This window comes from Simochromis diagramma, unplaced genomic scaffold (assembly GCF_900408965.1).
Source record: "Simochromis diagramma unplaced genomic scaffold, fSimDia1.1 OVJJ01000816.1, whole genome shotgun sequence".
Lineage (NCBI taxonomy): Eukaryota > Metazoa > Chordata > Actinopteri > Cichliformes > Cichlidae > Simochromis > Simochromis diagramma.
In genome coordinates, this window is record NW_024386908.1 from 7,079,656 (window position 1) to 7,102,094 (window position 22,439).

General features: G+C 40.6%; 1 protein-coding gene across 3 annotated transcripts; it reads left to right on the forward strand.

Annotated features, from left to right (window-relative positions):
- Positions 1-521: 521 nt before the first annotated feature.
- Positions 522-22,145, forward strand: nampt1 (nicotinamide phosphoribosyltransferase 1). Of its 3 annotated transcripts, none has more exons than XM_040035185.1 (11): positions 522-670; positions 6,705-6,861; positions 8,465-8,568; positions 9,765-9,893; positions 15,553-15,711; positions 16,011-16,147; positions 17,668-17,893; positions 18,007-18,126; positions 18,202-18,342; positions 18,505-18,639; positions 18,766-22,145. In XM_040035185.1, the coding sequence occupies exons 1-11, from the start codon at positions 617-619 to the stop codon at positions 18,877-18,879; spliced, it is 1,476 nt and encodes a 491-aa protein (XP_039891119.1). In that variant the 5' UTR covers positions 522-616; the 3' UTR covers positions 18,880-22,145. The 3 variants fall into 3 exon arrangements, with proteins under 3 accessions (XP_039891119.1, XP_039891118.1, XP_039891120.1); XM_040035184.1 differs by lacking the exon at positions 522-670 and adding an exon at positions 713-3,450; XM_040035186.1 differs by lacking the exon at positions 522-670 and adding an exon at positions 714-3,387.
- The last annotated feature ends 294 nt before the right edge of the window (positions 22,146-22,439 follow it).

Genomic DNA, 22,439 nt, shown 5'->3' on the forward strand with positions numbered 1-22,439 from the left:
GACTTCTGTGTACAGTTAATGTGCTGTTGTGATTTCCACATCACTAATTCCACAGAGGTACTCTAGGTGTTTTCACTCACTTTTGCTTCTTCACGTTAAATGTGCATGGTGTTCGTCACTATCCAACATTGACCTGCCTTTTTACTTTCACCTGTTGAAGGTGAGACAACTTTCACCATTACTATTCTTACAGGTGAAAGAACCTAGTATGTGATGTTCTGTACACTGGGTGAATGAATTAAAATATTTTGACGTGCAGGGTCTTTAATTAAGATTTACTCGAATTCCTACAATAAATCAAGCAACGGTGCAGGTCCAAAAGCTTATGTTGGAGCTGTATTTGATGGTCAATACTGCCCTCATCTGCTCAGCTTGAGAACTGCATGTAAGAGCCCCCAACGCGCAATCTAGCCGAGTGATTCCGGATATACACGACGAACGTCGGAGTTTCGGTGTGACGTATGCGCCCGCCCCCGAGTCCCCGCCCCTTCCCCCGCCCGTTCTCTATGCCCGTCCTTCCCCCTTCCAGGCTACACACAAGGCTGGAGAGTCTCCGGCAGCACGGCGCGTAACACAACCTACTGACAGCTGCGACTCACAACCAAGGAGGGAAAAGATGGAGCACAGAGACACCGACTTCAACATATTGCTAGCGACCGATTCATACAAGGTACGGTACCCGTGATGGTCTCGGGGGAACGAGGCATTAGGTGAAGGGAGAGTCGTTAAGAGTGAAAATTGACAAAGTCAAGGTGGTTTCATCATCAGTCCCAAGGCCATCACACTGTTCTGTGTGGCCGGTATCCATCGGTTCACCGCAGGCCAAATTAGTTGGGGGAGGGAGAAGAGGGCTGGTACAACAGAGACGGTGTACCACATTCACAATGCAGGCATCCTTTTTTTCCCTAGATTTCATGTAAGATCGCTATTACCATACCAGTCCCCCCCTCGGATTGCTAGTCATAATGGTCCGCAGCTAGCTGAGTTAGCTAGCTAGCGCATAGGGAGCGCAAGAGAGAGATGAAGGGTATTGATATTAAAAAAAAGCTAGTATTAGCCCCTAGCTAGCAAGTGCTGTATGAATTGCACATGGGCAAAAGCTCAGTCACACTAGCTCGACGTCGTGTTAGCCACTATAGGGCTAGCTCGCACCACTCATAATGCAATTCATGACTTACGAGAAAACGAAAGTTAAAAAGAAATCACAAGGCAGCTAGACTTTCAAAGCGGGTTTAAGATGTTTGGCAGTGGGTAAGGGTTGTAAGTGTTTATACACTGGCTAACGACAAGAAACAACCCGCTGATAACCAACAATATAAACAGAGGACAAATGATCTTAGAGTATTGTTTAAGCTCACGTAGCAAGTGGTTGCCTGGACGGCTGCCAGGCCAACTGCCACATGACACCATTCAGCAATTCGGTGATGCTGATTATAGGAAAGAAAGTCAGAAATGACAGGAGAGGGGAGTATGGGGCTACCAGCAGAGGCAGGAAGCCCAAGTACCTCGACTAAAACCTAGGCTCAGACTGAGATGTACACCAGCTGAATGAATGAACAAAAAACTTGGTAATGTAGTCTAATGATACAAACAAACTAACTAACATCTTAAATGTATGTGTACATGGATGTACTTTCATTGTGTTTCATTGTGTTATCACTAATGTTAGTGTGGTTTAATTTGCCTACAACATATCTCTTAAGTGTGCTGTTGAGTTATACTTCAATATTTCATGTTCTGTACCCATATATATCAGCTGCATTGCCATATAATAATTTTTTTTACTAAGGAAATAAATAAAAAAAACTTCACTTAAATACCTGCAAAATCTCCTGTAGGTGTGTAATGCGCAGTCACACCTTACCTTTCATTTCATCCAAATGAGTGGTTTTGGTTTCATTTCATTGTTTCATTACAGTTTAACTTTCACTATAGAAAAAAATGAAAGTAAACGTATACCTGATTCTAGAAGTATTGATCGATTGGGATTATTGATGAACAGCCAGGACCACTGCTGACTGGTGTTAAGTGGATGTATATGTATATTATATAGTATGGGCGTTTTTGTTTTTTTATGAGCAGAAACATCCCTTTGGAAGAGGTGGCGGTTTCATGTTGAGTGGTTTCTATAAAGTCTTAGCTTTCTGGCACCTCCTTTCATTTTAAACTAAGTCTAAAGTATCTGGATTGACTACCTTAATAAAGGGCATATGTAGTTAACCCCTTTATGAGACATCTACAGGGAAACTCAGTCTAGAGTATCGGATATTTCCTGATGCAACAATTACATCAAGTCCATTAAATCCTCCCACAGAGCTCATATTTCATTGACCCGACTTTATTCAAGTTATTGGAAAACAAAAAGTAGATTTCAAACAAAGACCCAGCATTTTCTGCTCTGCTTCACCACAATGTCAAAAATCAGAATACAGCCGACACACATTTCCATTCATAGAAAACAGTTTTTCCTTGTAACTTAAGAAAGCTCACGAAGAGCTGCATAATATCAAATAGAAGAAGGCTACAGATGTTTTTGTTAGGTAGCAACAAAGTGAGCTCAAAGTAAAGCACAGCATTGTGTTAGAAGTCGTGTTTTCAGTCTAGTAGTGATAGTTAAAGCCCAGGGAGAAGCAGCAAATGCCTGACAAATGACAGTACAGATAAATGTCTCCTCACTGCAGCGCAGGCAAGTTTTACTTGTGTTGCAACACCTGTCACCCAGCTTTACCTTGTATGTGTAGCTTGGCCGTGCATGACCACAAGAGAAAGGTTAATTCAAAGAAATGCTCGCTGGTCTCTCAGAACAACTGAAGGCACACACAGGACATAAAAACAAACTCCACCTGAGCACCTTTGTGTTTTGTGTTCTTGAATTCAAAAGCAAACTCTCTGTCCCAAAGGCACGCCGGCCTATTGTCTGGAAGCATGCATTCAAAAAAATCTCTGCTTGTTTGACAGGGAGGAGTTATATTGTGTTCTATTATTAGCACAGATTTTTAAAGAAAAGCCACATTAGTTTGTCACCATGTGACCACATTTGCATATTACACTCTTCTGACCCTTAAATCCAGAGTGAATGGTGGTGAGAAAGTAAGCAGGGATCCAGGGTCTTACATTAAAGTATCTGGGGTTTCATTTTAGCACTTCTTTCTTTTTTTTAATGCATCCCCTTGCTCTTATTTTGAAAGTTCGGGTCCTACTGTCCGGCTTAACCCGGCACTTCCTGCTTCATATTTCCTAATCAGAATTGTTGATACCTTTCACCTGGTTCTCCAGCGTGTCTTGATTGGACAGACCAACTGCATGTGTTGTTTGCGTCTTTGAAAACTGGCTGCAAGCTGAAAAGCCACTTCAACAGAGAGCTGTTTCATGTGCCACTACAGAGAGGTGATCAAGCCCAGTGTTGCAGAGTTGGATTTTATCTTTGGGACCAGACTAACTGAACTGTCAGTATGTGTTGTTCCATTATTTGTCTTTGAATTGAACTCTTAACTTCAGGTAATGGGACAGTGCCCTGCATGTACTGCATTTCACGCGTGGTGATGATGGAAAAGGTTGTGGTAATAGATTTAAGGAACTTTTGTGAAACGTCCAAGCGTTTTCACAAGGCTGCCTTCATCATCTCCTTCCCAGTCTCTCGAAAGAGCAAAGGAGGAATTACTTGATGTTTATAGATGGCAACTTGTGTGTGAGAAAATTACTGACATTGGATTAACTTTCTGCGCTGTCATAGACGATCAGCGTCAGTGTATATGTTTGTTGTTTTTGATTTTAAGTATCCTGGAATCGTTACACCCTCAGTTACCTCAGTATCATCAGGGGTTTAAAGGAGGAAGGAAGGAAAAAGAGGAAGCAGATAACAAACCCCAAACCTTACTTCAGTTGCGTTTGTGTCTGATCAGTTTTTTCAGTACAAAACCCAGACTGACTGAATATCCTCAAATTTATGAACCTAGAGCCTGCTTACCAGTTATTCATATATGAAAATAGTAAGATTTACTTAACAAACATCTCCTTAGAGTTAAGAGGTGCTGATAAGTGATGGCACTCTGTGGTTTTACCACTACATGCACCTCCTTCCATTACTGATACTGTTACTGTAAAACTGAATTGTGTAACTCAGTTGTTGGTCTTGTTTGTCGTAATTAGGTTCATGTTACAATAGATGGATGTTTTATAATCAAATATTCATACGTGTGTCCTCTGCTGACATTTAATAATATTGGACGTACTGCTTGTGCTTTGAAACTCTGATTAGTTTTGCCATTCTAAAGCATTGGTTGTGTGTTTGTGTGTGTATACAGTGGGTGCCAGTGAATATGTACACACGTGGTTGCACTCAGTGTCATGTTAAGTGTCTTGACTCTATTTTGAGTCCTCGAAAGCCCAGAGGAAAGGACACACATGGGGGTCAGAGTAACTGAGTGGTTCATTGACATTTATCTCATCTATACTCAATGTGGGTGTCAAGCAGTTTTGTATCTTACTGTATATTTAATGTCTTGATGCATGCTCAGTAATCCGGGTAAGGAACGCCCAAAAAGTTGATTCTCTTCTTCTGGATGTAGCGTTTTCAGTGGGGGAAACATTTTGTCACTCATCCGAGTGACATCTTCAGTCTCAGCTGACTGCAGGTTTCCCCAAACTTTTAAAGAGTGTATTAGCATATTGACTGAAACTAGCCCAATGAATGAACAATGGGCTGTGAGGTCAGTTCTTGACCTTTTATATGGATATTGTCATGACCATTGATCAACAACCACTGATCAATAGCCACGAGTATCATTCACAGAGAGTTGGGGAATGGCTGCAATCACAGCGTTGTAAGATGGCGAAAGATGTTCAGAGATAGCCTTTCTCTTTTCACGTAAATGGCCTCCTTGACTCCGCGCTCAAACCAGCATTCCTCCCTGTCCAGGATGTGTGCACCCTCATCACTGAAAGAGTGGCCACTGGCCTGTAGGTGTGAATAGATTGTGTAGTCCTGACTTGACGAATTAGCTCTTCTGTGTTGCCAGATGTTGTTTGGTTGTGGTCATGACCCTTTGCATATTAATGATCAAGATAAAGAACCACCAAACTTGGAAAAAGTGGGAGTCAAACTGGAAATGGAGAACATTCTTTTAGAGTTTCACTAATGCTTATCAAGTAGTTAGTGTTTTCAGAAAAGTCAGCGTACAAACTGCACGCAAGCTGTTAGTGACCAAAACCATCGCAAGGTTTTTTTTGGGTGCAGCGCTGTAAACTCCTTTGTGAATCAATTTCACATCCTAGCGAAAGCAAATGGCCTTCTGCAACCACTTGCCAACCTGTCAGCAATCAAACTTTTCCCTAGCAACTGAAGGCTACCACTGAGTCTGCACTGTCTATGGGTTTTTGTGACTGGGCCTTAGCAATCGGTTTCATAGCAACAACTTGCCAACTGGTCATTGAGTACTTATTTTTCCTTGGTGACTAGTGTTTACTATGGCGATCACCAGCCGGTCTCTAGGTATGTTTGATCAGAGTCTAATGTCTAACAATAATAAATGACTCTTGCTTGTACTGTGACTCGTACTTTGACTGTGTACACATTAGGTTCTCATGTGACACATGATGAGGCAGGAATATAATTTCTAAATGTAAGTGCACTTTAGTTGTGGTAGGAGCGTTGCTGGTAGGAGTTAAATCTTTAGTGCACTCTGGAAATCCATTAGCTCATTTAGGGATTTAATTAATGACTGATTGCTACCACTGACTATGTATCGTCTCCTTTTTGTGAGACTGTATCATATGGGTATGATAGTAGAGTCTGTTATTGAAACATGTCCGGACTTGCCTTAAGTTGTTGACTTGATTGCAGACACTGGGGATTCAATTTTCACTAGAAGTGCACATAAAGCTCCAAACAACTGTTTTATAGAGAAAATGTGTATGTGTGAGAGACAAATCCGACTTCTTTCTCCCTGAATGTGGTTTTTTTTTTGTTTGTTTTTTTTAAATGCATGACATTGAAACACTTTTATGAACTGAAATGTTTCATGCAATCAGATAAGTTGTGAAATGTGTTTATTTGGTAACAAGTTATCGATTCTATGGGATTTCTTCATTTCTGTGAAAGATAAGTTGTTTTTTTCAGTTTGAAAATGCTGCAATTTTCCTTTAGAAATCCCATCGACGCTCTGAAATCAAGCAGGGTGTTGGTCATTATGCGTTGGTCCAAATTCCCTGTACGCTAAATATTTTGCACAATCTTAAAACACATTGAGATAAAATCAGTTCCTTCGAACGGTGGGCTTGTGCAGTATTGTACAGTGCAAAATGTACAAGATACATTGTGAAACTGGGCTACAGTACAGGCCCATTGCCTCTTGACACTAATGATAAAATCTAGGTGAGTCATTTTGCACAGCTGGCATGTTAACACATGCATACTAAATAAAAAATAAAGTAGTTAGTGATCACGTTTGGATGGGGTTTGACTCAACTTAGAAGTGAGTACACCTTCACCAATGTATTTCAGACTGAAATAAGATAAATTGGAGATGTTGTCTTAGTGTTCCTGGATCCAGAAATTTATTCATGCATTGTGTCTAGGGAATTTTCAGCTGTGGCAGAGGTATGCGGTATCAGACTGCTCTTGTTTTAGTTTTCTCCTAACCCGGTTAAACTGGTTAGTCATTGTTTATGGCCAGTCTAATTTGTCTTGTGCTCTGTTTTGGCAGGTAACGCATTATAAACAGTACCCCCCCAACACGAGTAAAGTGTACTCTTACTTCGAGTGCCGCGAGAAGAGGACAGACCCCAGCAAAAACAGAAAAGTCAAATATGACAAAACTGTCTTTTATGGCCTACAGTACATCCTGCACAAATATCTAAAAGGTAAGTTTGCCTTTTGTTTAAGTGAAAGCTCTGTAGCCAGACTAAATGAGTCAATATGACCTTGCAACTAAGTCCAAGCTTCTCAATGGCAAATAAACACAGATGGGAGGGAGTCTGGTCACATGGAGCCACCGCGTTGTGATGTTTGTGTAAATAGAAGTGCTTCCAGTCTACTTAAATTAAATAAGGGTAACAGTTCAATACTTAAATCACATAACCAAGACATGGAAGCAAGCTGTGCACATGATGTTATGGTTCTAGTGCTGTGAATGCAGTTTACACAACCGCGATTTTGCTGTGGTCCAGCAAGCCTCAGTCTCTAGTCGGGCGAAAGATTTTTACTGGTTAATAAAAAAAAAAATTAAGTATAGCTGAAAAAGTCGACATCCAGACTTTGGAGGGCCTTTTACAGTACTTGATTGGTCCCTGTGAGAGCACTCTATTGTTTTGGCCTTCCCTCTACAGGGCAAGGTCAGCATACAGGGAAAGTTGCAGAGCAGTGGTGCCTAAGGCTTTTCAAAGTCATTGCTTTGCTGAAGGACACTTCAGCAGGGCAGGTGGTTTCTATCGAGTCCTGGAGCAACAGTTCTTTTATTCATTCGAAAAACAGCAAGGCTGCAGCGTGCTGCTTCACATTGATTAGGCCGTACAAAACAAACATACAACAAAAGAATCCAGGTTGGGAAAGAAATGAGAAAACAAGACCAGCCTGAAATAAGCCCAAAACACTTTATGCCCTAATTAACTCAAGATGATTAACGCTGACGCTCACGTCCTGAGAGGCAAAAGAGAGGGCAAGAGAGAGTGTCGAAAGAATGCATCTCCCTCATGTCTGTTAAGCGGATTTCATGGTGTGGTAACAGAGGTGTGGAGAGAGTGCCACGGATAACAGAGAACAGAGACGGAGAGGACAAAAGCACAGCTGCTCTTTCGCTGTCCGAGGGAGAAAAGCTGGCTCGGCAGAGCGTCGCTCGGAGCACAGCGATTAGGCCATCTACCAGCGATGCATCCACGATCGTCTAATCGAACTAATTTCATGAGCAAGTGAAAGTTAAAAAAACAAAAAAAAAAAAAAAAAAAAACAGAACCTCTGTTTACCCAAAGCTACAAGAAAACCTCACCATTCAGAGAATTTAACCCGATAATGCATTGTTGAAAGAGGGTTACATTAAAGTAGCTTAGTATAAAATCTAGAAACAAAAGAAAGCAGCTAGCTCCACTTACACTTCATGATTTTATAAATATCGATAAAAATGATTGCACACACATGTAACACTTTTTTTTTTATTTCTCAGACTGTCAGACCTTTCTTTTGCATTTCTTAATAAACCACAGTATCCCCTTAGAGATCCTTTCCCATCTGTGGTATGCTGTGTTTAATAGTTTCCATGAACTAGAAACTAGTCAGACTTGAAATGAGACAAGGATGTAGTTGGTGTCACATGTTTTCCAAACAAAGATGCCTTCTCAGCAGCTTCAAACTTGATTATCGTGGTGGACAGTAGAGAAGCACACCAGTGCTGCGGTGTTTGTTTCACCAACCTCTTTGTCTGTACTGTCTCCCACTTCCTCCCTTATTCCCCACCTACTTCCTGCTCTCCAGGAAAAGTAGTAACTCCAGAGAAGATTCAAGAGGCGAAGGAGGTCTACAGGGAACACTTCCAGGATGATGTTTTTAATGAGAAGGGGTGGACTTATATTTTGGAGGTAAGAGATTACTGAAAGTGATTCGAAAAATGTTTTTTTTTTTTGGGTCTTTTTTCCTATATGATGAAACATTTTTATAGGTATATTTGTAGACGGGTTTCCTAAACAATACAGACTGTTTCAGGAAATGGTTTATTAAGGAAAAAATTGTGTGTACATGTAAACAAGCACATCGTAATGTTACCACATGAAACACTGTGGTGTTGATGTGTCGCGCATCAGAGAAGCTAGAGGTCACCAGGAGATTTGGTGTGTTGCTAGAAAACTGTTTTAAGGCAATTTTTTTTTTTTTTTTTTTTTTTTTTTTTTTAATTAAAAACTAGTTGTTTAAAAAAATCATTACTAAAAACGATGCCTCTATCAGATGCTCGTTTGCAGCAGTACAGACACAAAACTGTCATGGCCTACACCGTTGGACACATATCACAGTACCAGACCAACAGGAACACACACTCAGCCCCTCCCCCTCACTAGCAGCACTATATGAGGAATTCTGAGGGGTCAGTAAAGCATCAGTTTCAACAACATTTATCTATTAAACAGTTAATTTGAATGGTACGTGTTAGCCTTAGCCATCTAACTATTAGCAATTATTAGTTAGTCAAAGTAGTGGCTACTGCTAATAATAAAATAATATCGTTAGTGTTGTTGCTAGGAAACAAACATTAAATCTTCTCTGTGTCTGTAATATTAATACATGGTTCATTTCACTGGATAATGTATTATTTGTGTGTAGAAGGTGTTGGGTTTAACAGACGCAAAGAAAAATCTAAAGTCTACTAACAAATAAACAAAAATGGTAAGAACCTACTTTACAGATTCCACTCTAACAGCAATTAAAATATAGTCCTGAGCCAAGTACAGCACTACCCCAGGCAACCAAAAATACAGTTTTTTGGCTTTTGTTTTTTCTGATGGAAATGTGTACCCTACTGTTATGTTATGTCCTCGATGGAAATTGTGTTTTTTCTTTTTTGTTTGTTTGTTTTATTTAAACTGAATTATGCAAACCTAATCGACAATGAAAAACTATGGAAATGAACATAATACTTCCCTTTAATTTACTTTTCCCTCCAAGTAAATGGCTTACCTCTGAAAATCTTTTGCTATAGCTTAGATATAAATCTGTTAATATATCCAGGAAAGTGATGCTGGTAACCTTATATATATTTGTGTGCATTTCTTTGTGTTTACAGAAATACAACGGACACCTGCCCATTGAAATCAAGGCGGTGCCAGAGGGGAGTGTCATTCCTCGAGGCAATGTTTTGTTCACAGTGGAGAGCACAGACCCCGAATGCTACTGGCTCACTAACTGGGTGGAGGTACGTTTGGTTCATGGACACGGGTCAGGGTGGGATCTGAGAGGGCCCTGACATGACATGTTTTATTCATTTATTGATTGATTGAATCTTTATTTTGAACATGTTGAAAAAGTACAACAAAATAGAATTAAAAGAGACAAATGAACAAAGCAAAACAAAAGGAAAACGAGCAACCACAACTCCAAATAACGTTTATGTTCAAAAAGGAGCAGGAAGAAGCATAAGCTTATTTAATCCCGCCCCTTTTCCACTATCTAGTATCAATAGACTACAGAAATACCTCCTTGCAATTACATTATGTTATGTGTAATTATTAAATTTTTTTTTTATATATATATATATATATACATATGTTTCTATCTATCCATACATACGTATATACACATTTACAATAACCCCATTAACACCTCAAGGATACACACACACACACACACACACACACACACACACACACACACACACACACACACACACACACATATATATATATATATATATATATATATATATATATAGAGATAGATAGATAGATAGATAGATAGATAGATAGATAGATATATAGATATCTATCATGCACCTGCACACACATGAAAATATTAGACAACAACACCCTATCAAATCTCTACCTTTTCCCTGTACCCTGTAAAAACCATATCCTTAAACTGCGCTGGATTTGATGTGTACTTTTTATGTGTAATCTATAACAAAAACTAAATTTTGACTGTTGTCTAAATCTGTCTTGTGGGGTTCTGTTGCTTTTCAGTGTAATGCTAAATCACAGGAGAACCCCTTCACAGTGTAACTACTAGAAGAGCTCTATCAAGTTAAAAGCCCTCATAAATTTCATACCCCTGTGCCCTCAAATAGCAGTGAAATGTTTTATGTGCTCATCACATTGCTACTAAAACTACATTGCTGGGTTAGCGATACCATTTAATGGTTATTTGATAATTAATAGAAGAAGGAAGACATTAGCAACGTTTAGGTCCCATTTATTACAATAGAGAGGTAATAGTTTTATAAAAGCCATAAACAATTTAGTTTGGCAGCATGCCCTGTGACACTTCATGATTTCTTAAATCTCACTGAGTTGCAATTCTGCCATAGTTTATAGCTTAATACCCACTTGGAGACATACTCGTGTTACAACTGCAGCAAAAGGATAGTGTAGAGATTTCATTGAGTAGTCAAAGAATGTAGTAGTAATAGGCTCATATGGTCATTGTTGTACACTTACGCCAAAAAAAGAAGTGTAAATTGAGTTTTGTATGCCGCAGACTGAAACAGCTCAGTGGTTCTGAAAAATACACTTAATCGCTTCTTTGTTGAGAGCACGGTGAAAATATTGATACCACTTTGGTGGCTCTGTAAAAGGCATGCAAAAGCCACCTACCAGCACATTTTAAACTCATTAACTACAACATAATGCGCGATCCCTTTTTTATTTAAAGGTCAGGGTGAGGAGCTAGCTCCACTCAAGACTATACAAGACTGCCATGAACTGATATGCTGCACATCAACAGAATAACCTGAGCATATACTGTTAATGTGATTATTTATATCTTCAAAACAAATCTACCAATGTCAGATATATGGTGTCTAGTTCAGTTAGAGCTAGCTGGATAGCCAGGCCTGCATCACTTTTGGGTATTATTGCTTTGTATATTTACAGAATTTATTGCTGTCCAAAATGAACATGACTTTTTGCTTCATGACTTAGTATCATGGAACTATGGTCACTTAGTATTTTATCTAGTAGTATTGTTAGCAAGAAAGCTAAAGTTAGTCTTGGGGCATTAATGTGGAAATTATTGATTTGTTGTCTTACTGTATTGATTGTAGTGCATATATGAATATATGTCTGTATCTAACCCATCTCCTCTTCAACGGGTTCGACTAATTTCAACTAATCTTTGCACAGACATCGTCACATATGCTGCTATTATGTTTGTAAAAAAATGGTAATTGTATTTAATTTTTATATTTCAAGTTATATTCTCTGATATAAGTTTATGTACATCGCTCATACGTAACTAAACAGTCACCAAAATTTGTGCCTGTGGTGTTGAGTCAACACTAAATACAGAATGGAGATTTTCAAAAAGCTAATGAAGTTAAAGTTATTGGTTAGCCCTAGTTATAGCTAGGTGGCTAGCAAGCTACTGCTAGGTTTTTTAGATTAGATTATTTTTTGCTACTAAAAAAGATGATTGGGAGGGGGCTGTTGTGACCCTCAGAAGTAAAGCATGGCGCCTGTAGGTGTTGAATACCCCACTGCTGTAGTTTTCCCAGTGTTTGTCACTCATCTGATTAGATGAGATTCATTGTATAAAAACTTAACCTAATATTAGCTATCGTATAGCTAATAGCAGTATTGCTAGTTTGCAAATGTTGCAGCTGGCTAGATCATCTTAGCTTACTCCCTGGCTAAAGTTGTTTCTGGCAAAATGCTATCTTGTCTTTCTGTTCAGTGTTTGTTGGCGGTGAAAGCTTGTTGATTTGCGGACTCCGTTCATTAGCTAATGTTAGCAGGTCATCGACTTTCCCAAAGTCAGTGAAGAAGCTTTTAAATAGCAGGGAAGATCTAGTTTTTTGAGATTATATCATATTGGATTTTGTCTTGTAATGATGTCATATTTTACCTTTGTTCACAGCCAGACTACCTGTGCTTTTCCTGATTCTACTATTTGTTCTACGATGATCTAATTAGCTTTAGTTTTATTTTTTACTACACAGAAGAATGATGTCACTATTTCCATCTAACAAATAAGCATATTTAGCAAATGTCTTGTAACCATACTGTAGGTTTCACAAATAATTCACATAAAATTCCAGAGAAAGTTAAGTAGATTTGAGTGACTTTATTCTGGTAGTTTGAGTACTGCATTTTTACACTGAGCTGATCCACAGTGTGACTCTGAGATCAGGATTATCATGAACTTAATGCTGCATGAACAGGCTGTCCTCAATGACTGGGCGGAACAAGCACTTTCTTGCACTTCACTTTCACTTTCTGTTCTTCTGACTGCTGTCGTGTCTCGTGCTGGTTTTTTTTTTTTTTTTTTTTTTTTTTTTTTTCACCATGTCAAACCAGTTCATAAATATCACGTTTGACTGCTCCTACAAATGAATCACGCCGTGATTAATCAGAAACGGCATTCTTTTGTTTGTCTGATGCAAAAAAGCTTTTTATAATCTATATGCACACACTTACCAGCATATTAGTATGTTCAGAAAGTCTAATGTATCCTGAAAGTGGTCTGCGTTTGGAGCTATTATGTGACGCGCACACTCTCGACTCTGTAATGGCATAGTACTTGGAGGTCACCTACAGCCAAGAGCACTGTGACGACACGTCCACAAACCCATTTATACACACACTTGGTAAGTTTCTCTGGTTGATTTAAATACACACATAAACAGACACACACGGGGGGGTCATTCTTCATGGCTGTGAAGTAAAATTAGCCACAGACTGGTGTCCTTGAGCTGCGTCACTAGGTCATACTCTATTTATCTCTTTCCCTTTCACTCTTGCTGTCCCTTCTTGTTTCGCTTTTCTCATTTTCTTCTTTGTCACATCATTTTTTCCCCTTTCTTCTCTATTGCTTTCTTGTCCTTTTTATTTATTTATTTTTTGCCATTACCTTCCCCATTCTCATCCCGCTCTGTGGTTCCTTATCGCCGTCCATTTTGTTCTGGGACATTGACAGAGTAGTTGTGTTGTTGTTGTTGTGTGTAGGGTGTGCATTCCTTCTTAGTGTTGCTTTTACTGCCCCTCCATTTTACCGTGGCAGCAAGTATCCTTTACAAACTGTCGCCTGACAATGACAATGATAGAAAAATTGCAGTGTAACAATGCTTACACTGTACTTAATCTGTTACCACACAAATGTAGAATTGGTTATAACTACTACATGCCCATGCTACAGTGTTGTTTGATCTGTTTGTGCAGTTGGCAAACCGATACTCTTAATCACACTGAAAAAAAGTTGCAAAAAAGATGGCGTTTGTATGATTAAAAACAGGCATTTTAGCACCCCACTAGGTGTGTATCATTTGATTTTTTTAGATAAAAATGACATAAGATGCTTTTATAAGGTATAATATGTGTATAAAGGCTCAAAACAGGGTGATTTAAGCCTGTTGCCATGCAACACAATGTCATCTTGACATCATAAAATCTCATGCGTAACTCAACTTTTCTAAGATATAAATTAGATGTTACTGTTGTGAAATAAAAAAATGATACGGTTCTTTTAAACAGTGTTATTAGTGCATAAATGCTACCAGTGGGTCATTTTAACCTGTTCCTTCTAGGCAACAAAAGGACATGATAATGTGTGATATAAATAAGAACTTTCAGCGGCCTGTGCAAAGTTTGGTTGCTCAACTGCTTATAGTCGAGGAGGAGTTTGCGGACAAGGAAACAAACACGCACATGCGCACAGAGTTTTTGTTTTATTGTAAGAAATTTACAGCTCAAGCTTTATGTGTACCTCTATGAAGACATGCGTTCCAGAGGTGGAGAGTGGGGATATTTTGGTCTTCCTGAAACCCCTACAAGAGCTATTTAAGTGCTGAGACTCGTTTTAAAGGTTAAGGCTAGCATTAGCATTAAAGGACAGGGTCGGGGGCTAAATGTCAGTGAATGTCCTCACAGAGATAGCCTTACAAATGCATGTCTGTGTGCGTACGCATGGACTTTCTTTGGCAGTCACATGTGTCCATATTATGGAATTATAATTAGGCTGGGGATGCATGTGACCTGCTCAGTGTTATAAGGTAGAAACACACCGCATAGTGTTAGGAGGCACAAAGAGTGTGAGCTGGGTAAACAGAGAATTTTTATAGCCTTAGTTATATTTAGAGTTTTAGTCTTGCTTGGTGTCTTTATCTGCTGTTAATGAGGTTCAGCCTACATAGCATAGTACTTGGTTGTCATTCCTAACATGAAATGTTGAAATCGCAGTAAGCGGTTACATAGTGTTAGTTTAGCGCTCTTGTTCATAATCCTCTTGTCACCATATTCCACAGGTTTCTCTTTCTATCAAACTTTTTCTGCATCATCTGTTCTTACCGCAGCTTAAATCTGATGATTGCTTTGACAAAATGGATTTTGAATTTACAAGGAGGAGAGCTTTAGAAAGCGAGGGCAAAACACTGACTGGCAGATCTTCACAGAATCACGCTCTATGCTTCAGACTGCAGGAACTATGTATTCCTAAAATTTCCCAGGTGGTGGAGAGTACAGATAAGCCACTTGTTTTCATATTAAAGTCATTGACTGTGGTCCAGAGTTGACATGAAGCAACAAGGAATGTGCTTTTCCCAGAGTTTGTCTTTGGTGAATGAGCAGGCCGCTGTGATCCCTCTGATCCTGTTAGTTTTGGGTTTTAGTACCATTTAAATATTGGGAAAGCAGAAGAATTGGGCCAGACATTCACCGGTCTGTTGCCTGCAGGGGAAAAAAAAAAAACTTGACTATGCTTGCTTTTTTTCTTTTTTGCTTACCATTAACTGTTCTGAATATTTAGTCCGATAACCTGCTTGTTTGCTATAATAAATGCACATGGAAAAACTCGGAGCATAATGACACCCTGAACAAGTTATAAATATCCAGTAAAGTGAACTGAACTCTCCTTTCTTTCTCCGTCAGACCATCCTGGTTCAGATCTGGTATCCCATCACTGTGGCGACCAACTCTAGAGAGCAAAAGAAGATCCTTGCCAAGTACCTCTTAGAGACTTCGGGGAATTTGGAGGGGCTGGAGTATAAACTACATGACTTCGGCTACAGAGGCGTGTCCTCACAAGAGGTATGGAGAAAGCTAAAGGATTTAAATCTGGTTAATTTAAAGACAAGGACAATAAAGCTCATCAGAGATTTCAAAAACAAAGAAAATTAAGACTTGGTCTAGTCCACATTTTGCTCTCCCTTGCAAACGCAAGGTTTGAACAGGAGGTGGGCGGAGCTTCTCTGCTCAAAGCCATCAAAGAGCATCTGCAATTGCAAACCTATAAAGGAGAAAATAAGGGGAAACATATTATTTCCACTTTAAGGTTGTTTACAGCACTTCAAGGTCCCTAACCCCCACCCTATCCTCTTTATTCACAGACTGCTGGCATAGGAGCCTCCGCCCATCTGGTCAACTTCAAGGGCACAGACACGGTCGCTGGCATCGGAGTCATTAAGAAGTACTATGGCACAAAGGACCCTGTGCCAGGCTTCTCAGTGCCCGCTGCCGAGCACAGGTACACACACGCTTTACTTTACTGGCCTTATTTATTTAGTGTTAATCTGTAAAGGACTTTATGTTCCTGCTTAGAGATGGAATATTTGTCTGTGCAGTGTACCGTTCTGAGCTGTGTTTTATTGCAGATACGACCGCACAGTTTAGAGATTTACTTCCAGACTCCATGTAATGACGGGTGTCTGAGAAACACTGCTTTCAAGGGACTTCAAAGATTTGCACAAACTTTAAGCAGCTCATGCAGGTTGCTAAATTACTGCACACAGTTTTAATTATCTGCATTTAGGCCACACATTCACCTGTTCTCTTGGAAAATCTCAGCTGTCTTCATCTGTATTGCTGCTTTTGATGAAATGGTGCACAGTTTGGCCAAGAGCCCGCTCTGAAATCCAGCTTTTCATCCACAGAGAAGGAAACTCGCTTCAAATAACACCTAATTATGTGCCAAAGCTGTTGATGTAGAGATGTTTGTTAGCCAGAGTGAATATTTATTCAACGTTTGGCTCATGATGGTGTTAATTTTCTCTCCTGACTTGTGCTTGGTCACCCTCGCAGTCATTATGTGGTTCGTCTATTTCATTTGGTGAATGGTGCTGTGATTAGCTGGAAGTGAGAGTTTTGATTGGCTGCTGCCCCGGCGCACATCTCTCTCCATTTATCCTGCTTACAGACACCTCTCCCTTTCTGTTTCGCTCTCATGCGCGCGCACACAGCAGCTTCCTACTGGCCGCCAGCGCTGTTACTGCTGCACCAGCGCACCCTTCTTCCCCATACCAGTGCATTGTGGGATAGTGGCTGGAGTTGTTATAGCAACTGTTATGCAATGGCCTCCCTCCTGAAATCGGTTTCGTTTCTACCTCCTCGGTGGGAGGAGTCGCAGTGATATTCCAGAGGAAAAGGGAGGGTTGATTTTTAGAGAAAAGGTGTGTCACCCTTAGTTTGAAGAAATCAGTGCCAGCAGTGTGTGCACACTGCACACGTTTCATGTATTGGGGTTGTGCCAAGAAGCTCGGGAGCTGCAGCGCATAAAACTAAAATTATCTTCAGGGCCAAGTTGGATTCTGGAACAACGCAATGGAGAGAGCACCAAATCCTTAAAACAAAGCAACATGATCATTACAAGCGTCTGCTGTCCAAGACCTAATAAGCCTAAAGTCCAGATCTTCATGTTTTTCTGCACTTTTCCATTTACCTTACCTTATTATCATGGTGCGTGATGCATTAACATTAATATTTGATGTATTCATCAGGAGCTCTGTGTGGGTTCTATTGCCTTTTTCTCCTTGTCTGACTCTACACTGGTGATGCTAGGCGATGCAGAAGAACTCCAGCATCAGAAGTACACACAGCTGTTGTACAGTACCTGTAAGATCATATTTGGGCTCGTCTTAGACTAAAACCTGGAGTGCAGCGCCCTCTTCTGGACACTCTGGGACATTATCACTCGATCACTGTGTTTGGTCTTTCCTGTCTTACTCTTCTTCAAATGTATATTTAATAGCTCTGCCATTCTCTCTGCAGTACCATCACAGCGTGGGGGAAAGACCATGAAAAAGATGCCTTCGAGCACATCATCAAGCAGTTTCCCAGCGTGCCTGTGTCCATAGTCAGCGACAGCTACGACATCTACAACGCCTGCGAGAAGATTTGGGGAGAAGACCTGCGGGCGCTGATCGAGATGCGCAGCGCAGACGCCCCGCTCGTCGTTCGACCAGACTCAGGAAACCCGCTCGATACGGTTTTGAAGGTGCGGTCACACAAACGGCTTTACTTTCATTTATAGTCTTTAACCCAGCCAGGAAACTCAACTTTTCCTCTCTGTACCTCCTCCTCCATCCTCTCTTCTTTGACTGTTTACAGGTTTTGGAGATTCTAGGGAAGAAGTTTGTACCAAAGGAGAACTCTAAAGGGTTCAAGGTTCTCCCTCCTTACATTAGAGTCATACAAGGAGATGGAGTGGATATCAACACACTGCAAGAGGTACAGGCACATGGCGCCAGATGTTCAAAGTTTGAAGGCAGCAGCAAGGTTTGATTGTGTGTATTTGTTTCCCAGATTGTGGAGGGAATGAAGCAACACAGATGGTCCATTGAGAACATTACCTTCGGGTCCGGAGGGGCTCTGCTGCAGAAACTGACCAGAGATCTGCTCAACTGCTCATTCAAATGCAGCTACGTGGTCACTAACGGACTAGGGGTGAGGACCGGGTGAATGGGTCTACATTTGTTAGGTGGCTTTGTAGCTGTTTAAGTGCACTTTCTGGAAATCTTTATTTATTCATCCATGATCCCAGGCACACTTTTCAGGGATGTCCTTTCTGTTTCAGTGTGACATAGATCTTTTTGTGCTGTATCTCAGGTGAACGTGTTCAAGGATCCAGTGGCAGACCCCAACAAGAGGTCGAAGAAAGGTCGTCTGTCTCTACACCGGACCCAGAGCGGAGACTTTGTCACTCTGGAGGAGGGCAAGGGCGATCTGGAGGAGTATGGCGTGGTGAGTTCACACAAACCCTTTTCTTTACTCAATTGTTTTGATTGTTCACATGTAATTTGATTTCATACGAACACTGCCGTTCTCACTTTTTTGTTGTTGTTGTTTTGTCTTTACTCTTTCCTTCAGGACCTGTTGCACACTGTCTTTCTTAATGGGAAGATTGTGAAGACGTACACATTTGACGAAGTCAGAGACAATGCTAAGCTCAAAGAGAGCGAGCTTGAAGAGCTGCTGCACTGAGTGCAGTCCTGCTAATCCCCACATAATATCCAAACCCCCCACCCTCCAAAAAAATATCCTTTTCCTTTCAATCTTTCACCTGTAGGCTTCCATTGTCACCCTAGAGAATGGAGGTAGTGTGCACTGTTGATAGACCCCACTTTTTAAGCCTGAGAATCCCTCAGTGTGTCCCTATAAACTCCAGATTCCCTTAAAATTCCTGAATTTTCACCCTCTGTTCTCCAGCCGAGTGGGGAAACTTTAAAAACGCCTCAGATCAGTGACAAAGCCCTTTAGAGTCGGGGGGTGGGGGTGGGAGTCGGGAACAGAAGGAAAATGTGTTGTTGTGAGCAAAAGAAAAAGATGTGAGAGAAGTTGTGATTGTGATGTTAGAACATTCAAATCCTTGTGCTACTGCCCTAAGTTGATCACCAGCGCGTTGCACTGATAGGCCGGCTACATTGCAGCTTAACGAATATGTTGGTCCGGCTGCTGGTAGGAGGCGTGGCGACAGACCTTTTCCGTGACGCCACACGCGCGAGGGCGCTTGAGATGATTGTAGGTTTTTTGAATGAGCATTTCGACGGCCGCGTGCCGAATGCACCTGAGATGAGTGAGAAAGAACCTGGCGGAAGCCACACCCACACGAGTTAACATTCTCCATGTATCCTGTACAGAACTGTTTAGAAAAAAAAAAAATACATGTCTGAATCTACTTAGCGTTGTCTTTTATGTGAAGAAAGAAAACGATCACGGTATATCACAATGCACCGATTACACTTGGACTTAAGGAAAAATCATGAACGCTCGGACTTGGAGCACGAGTAATGAAAGGTTAATTTCCTCCACAGTTCTTGCTTTTTAATAGTTACAATTAATAAATAAACAAAACGAATTACAATAGGCCAATATTTAAGTCAAGTACTCCCACTGTCCCACCACAAAATTATTGGTGCATCTCTGGAGGTATATCTGATCATTTACTTACTGTTATGTTGCCCACAGCGCGTTCCCATCATGAAGGTTTGATCTACAATCCAAATCACACCACAAAAATCACAAATCGAGGAAGACGGGGCTTAATAAATCACTTTTTTTTTTTTTTTTTTTTTTTTTTTTGTAATTCTCATTGATTTTTCAGATTCAGGTTTGATTACATTCAAATAATCATTCAGTAATAGACATTTAAATCAATCGGAAATTAAAAAGGCCCAGAGATTAGATGGTTCCCACTGAACTTTAACGAGTGGGGGGGTTTTTTGGATTAGGTCTTCATGATGGTGAATGGCCACTCTTTGCTGTTAATCAGACCAAGAGTTGATGTGAAAAAAATATACATTGCAGAAATCGTCTTCACTGGAATGAAGAGGACAAAAACCTTATATGTTTCTGAAAGATGACGTGCATATATGTGGCGCCTTGGCTGAGATGTTTGTTCAGTGTTGGTTCTGATGTCTTTGTGTGTGTGAATGTGAGTGAGTGTGTGTGTGTGGCGGGGTGAGAGAGACGTTTTCTTCCTTTAAACGACTGTGTGCTATTCCTTTTTCTGCAAATGTGCTTGTTTGTCGTGGGAATAAAACAACATTCTTCCCGGCCTTTTATTCTGAAAGGAGATGTTGTGACAGTCTAGTGGAGAGTTAGTTTAACTTTTTGGCAAACAAGAGGTTTATAAATGAAAAAATTAAAAAAGCGAGAGTACTTTCTGACACTAACATGCACCAGCTATGCATTGGTAGTCGGTGGAGCATAGTTGCTGGTCAGAAAAGCATTTCCCCTTAGTATCACTGCCTTAACTTTTGAAGGGGAGGAATGGTTTGGATTTATTGCCCTGGTGTAAATGGGGGTTTCGCTTGCTAATGCCTTTCGGAGTTGATCAACTTTCCATTCAGAGCATCTTAGCCAGATTGTGGTGGGTGTCATTTCCTGAGTTGGCCTTTTTCAGAGTGAAGGGATTTTTCTAGTAGAGCGCTAGGAGCTGGTGACATCACAGGACAAAGAGAGTTGCGTTTTTTTTTTTTTTTTAATAGCAGTCGCCAAGTTGTGAAAGTACCAGAGTGACTTATCTCAGTACAGTCCACAGGAGATAAATCCTTTGGTGCTCCTCATAATTCACGTAGCGCCACCAAAAGGATTACATTTGAAGCTCTCGGGTTTGTGGACTGCCATTTGTGATTCCTTCCACGGGGTTGATTTAGTCGTAATCACATGACACTGTAATCGTGAGCGTTGCTGGTAATTCAGGCTCAAAGGCACTCTCACAGAGCTGCTGCCCCGGCTGTAGGCTGTCTTGTTTAAACTTTAAAGCCTCCAGGTGGTAATTTGTTCCCGCTCTTCAGACACTCAGCTGCTTCACATTCATAACTTCACACGCTACGCCCTCTGGGAGCTCCACAGAGCCGCAGCAGCCTCACCGGAGCTATTAGAGCATCAGCGACCTCCTTTCTTTTTTTCCTTTCTTTCTTTCTTAAAGGTTCCCTCACAGACACTGACCCTGCTCCCCCCCCATGTAACCAACCTTGATAACGCCTGTGATGTCACCAACTCCCATTCCTCTCCACTGGCTCAGACCCATCGCGCTCAAACACAGACAAGCTGAGCGAATCACACACTGATACAACATCGGACCGTTATTCGATCTTCCTGTTTTGTTTTGTTTTTTTTCCTTCTTCCCGCTGCTGTTATCCGTGAGGTCATATGTCATCCAGCAAGTAATGAACCTGTAGTCCTTTTACATTCAGTAAAATTTTCATTTTACTATTTTGATACTGTCTCGGTTCTTACCTCAGAGAGATATTATTTTGTATGACAAAGGAAAAAACAAAACCAATAATATGCCAGAAATCTAGCGGTAAATATCCTTATTTACAACTGATGCGGCCATACTGCCTTCTCACTTGTACATAAAAACAAGTAGTTTGACTTAAAGTGGAGAGGGCAAGTTAGGGGAGACGACCACACTTGATGAAATTATTATTTTTGTCAAAACGATCATTTTTGTACCAACAGAAGAATATCCAAAACTGCTTGACAGACCTAGCAGTGCGACTGTCGAGCTTTTAGCGTCTGTTTGTGTGGGCGTGTGGTCCGGTGGGAGTGCTCTGTGTGTGTGCGTGTAATGAATGAAAGTGTTTGTGGATACTATTTTTTTTTTCCTCTCTCTGTTGTTGTTGTTTTACTTGTATGTATATGTTGATTGTTCCAAATTCTCTCCCAGCACAAATGATATTTTAACTAACATAACATGCTATGTTGTCAACAATACATTGATTAAAGATGCCACCCTGTCAGTTTGAAGTGCTTCATTTATCGCGCCTCCTTTTTGTTTTTCCATTGATAGCGTTGGCCTTTCCAACAAGTGCCTCCGAAACGACTTAACAGCCCTAATGCAGAGACAGCTGGGAGGCTGTGTGAAATGTACATTAAAAACACAAAGTAGTGAATATGAAATCTTATAGAGCCGCTTTTTATTCACAGAAGAACACAGAAAACACATCACATGTTTAAAAATGAGCAAATATACCATTTTAGGAAAAGTATTGGCTCGTCACATTCACTGAATTTGATGGCAGCGTTACAAAATA

Bases quoted from the DNA above. Each gene is read 5' to 3' on its own strand.
- nampt1 (XM_040035184.1), top strand. From the start codon at position 3,370: ATGTGCCACTACAGAGAGGTGATCAAGCCCAGTGTTGCAGAGTTGGAT. The intron at 6,862-8,464 runs GTAAGTTTGCCT...CCTGCTCTCCAG, and splicing joins CCTGCACAAATATCTAAAAG to GAAAAGTAGTAACTCCAGAG. The intron at 8,569-9,764 runs GTAAGAGATTAC...TTGTGTTTACAG, and splicing joins GGTGGACTTATATTTTGGAG to AAATACAACGGACACCTGCC.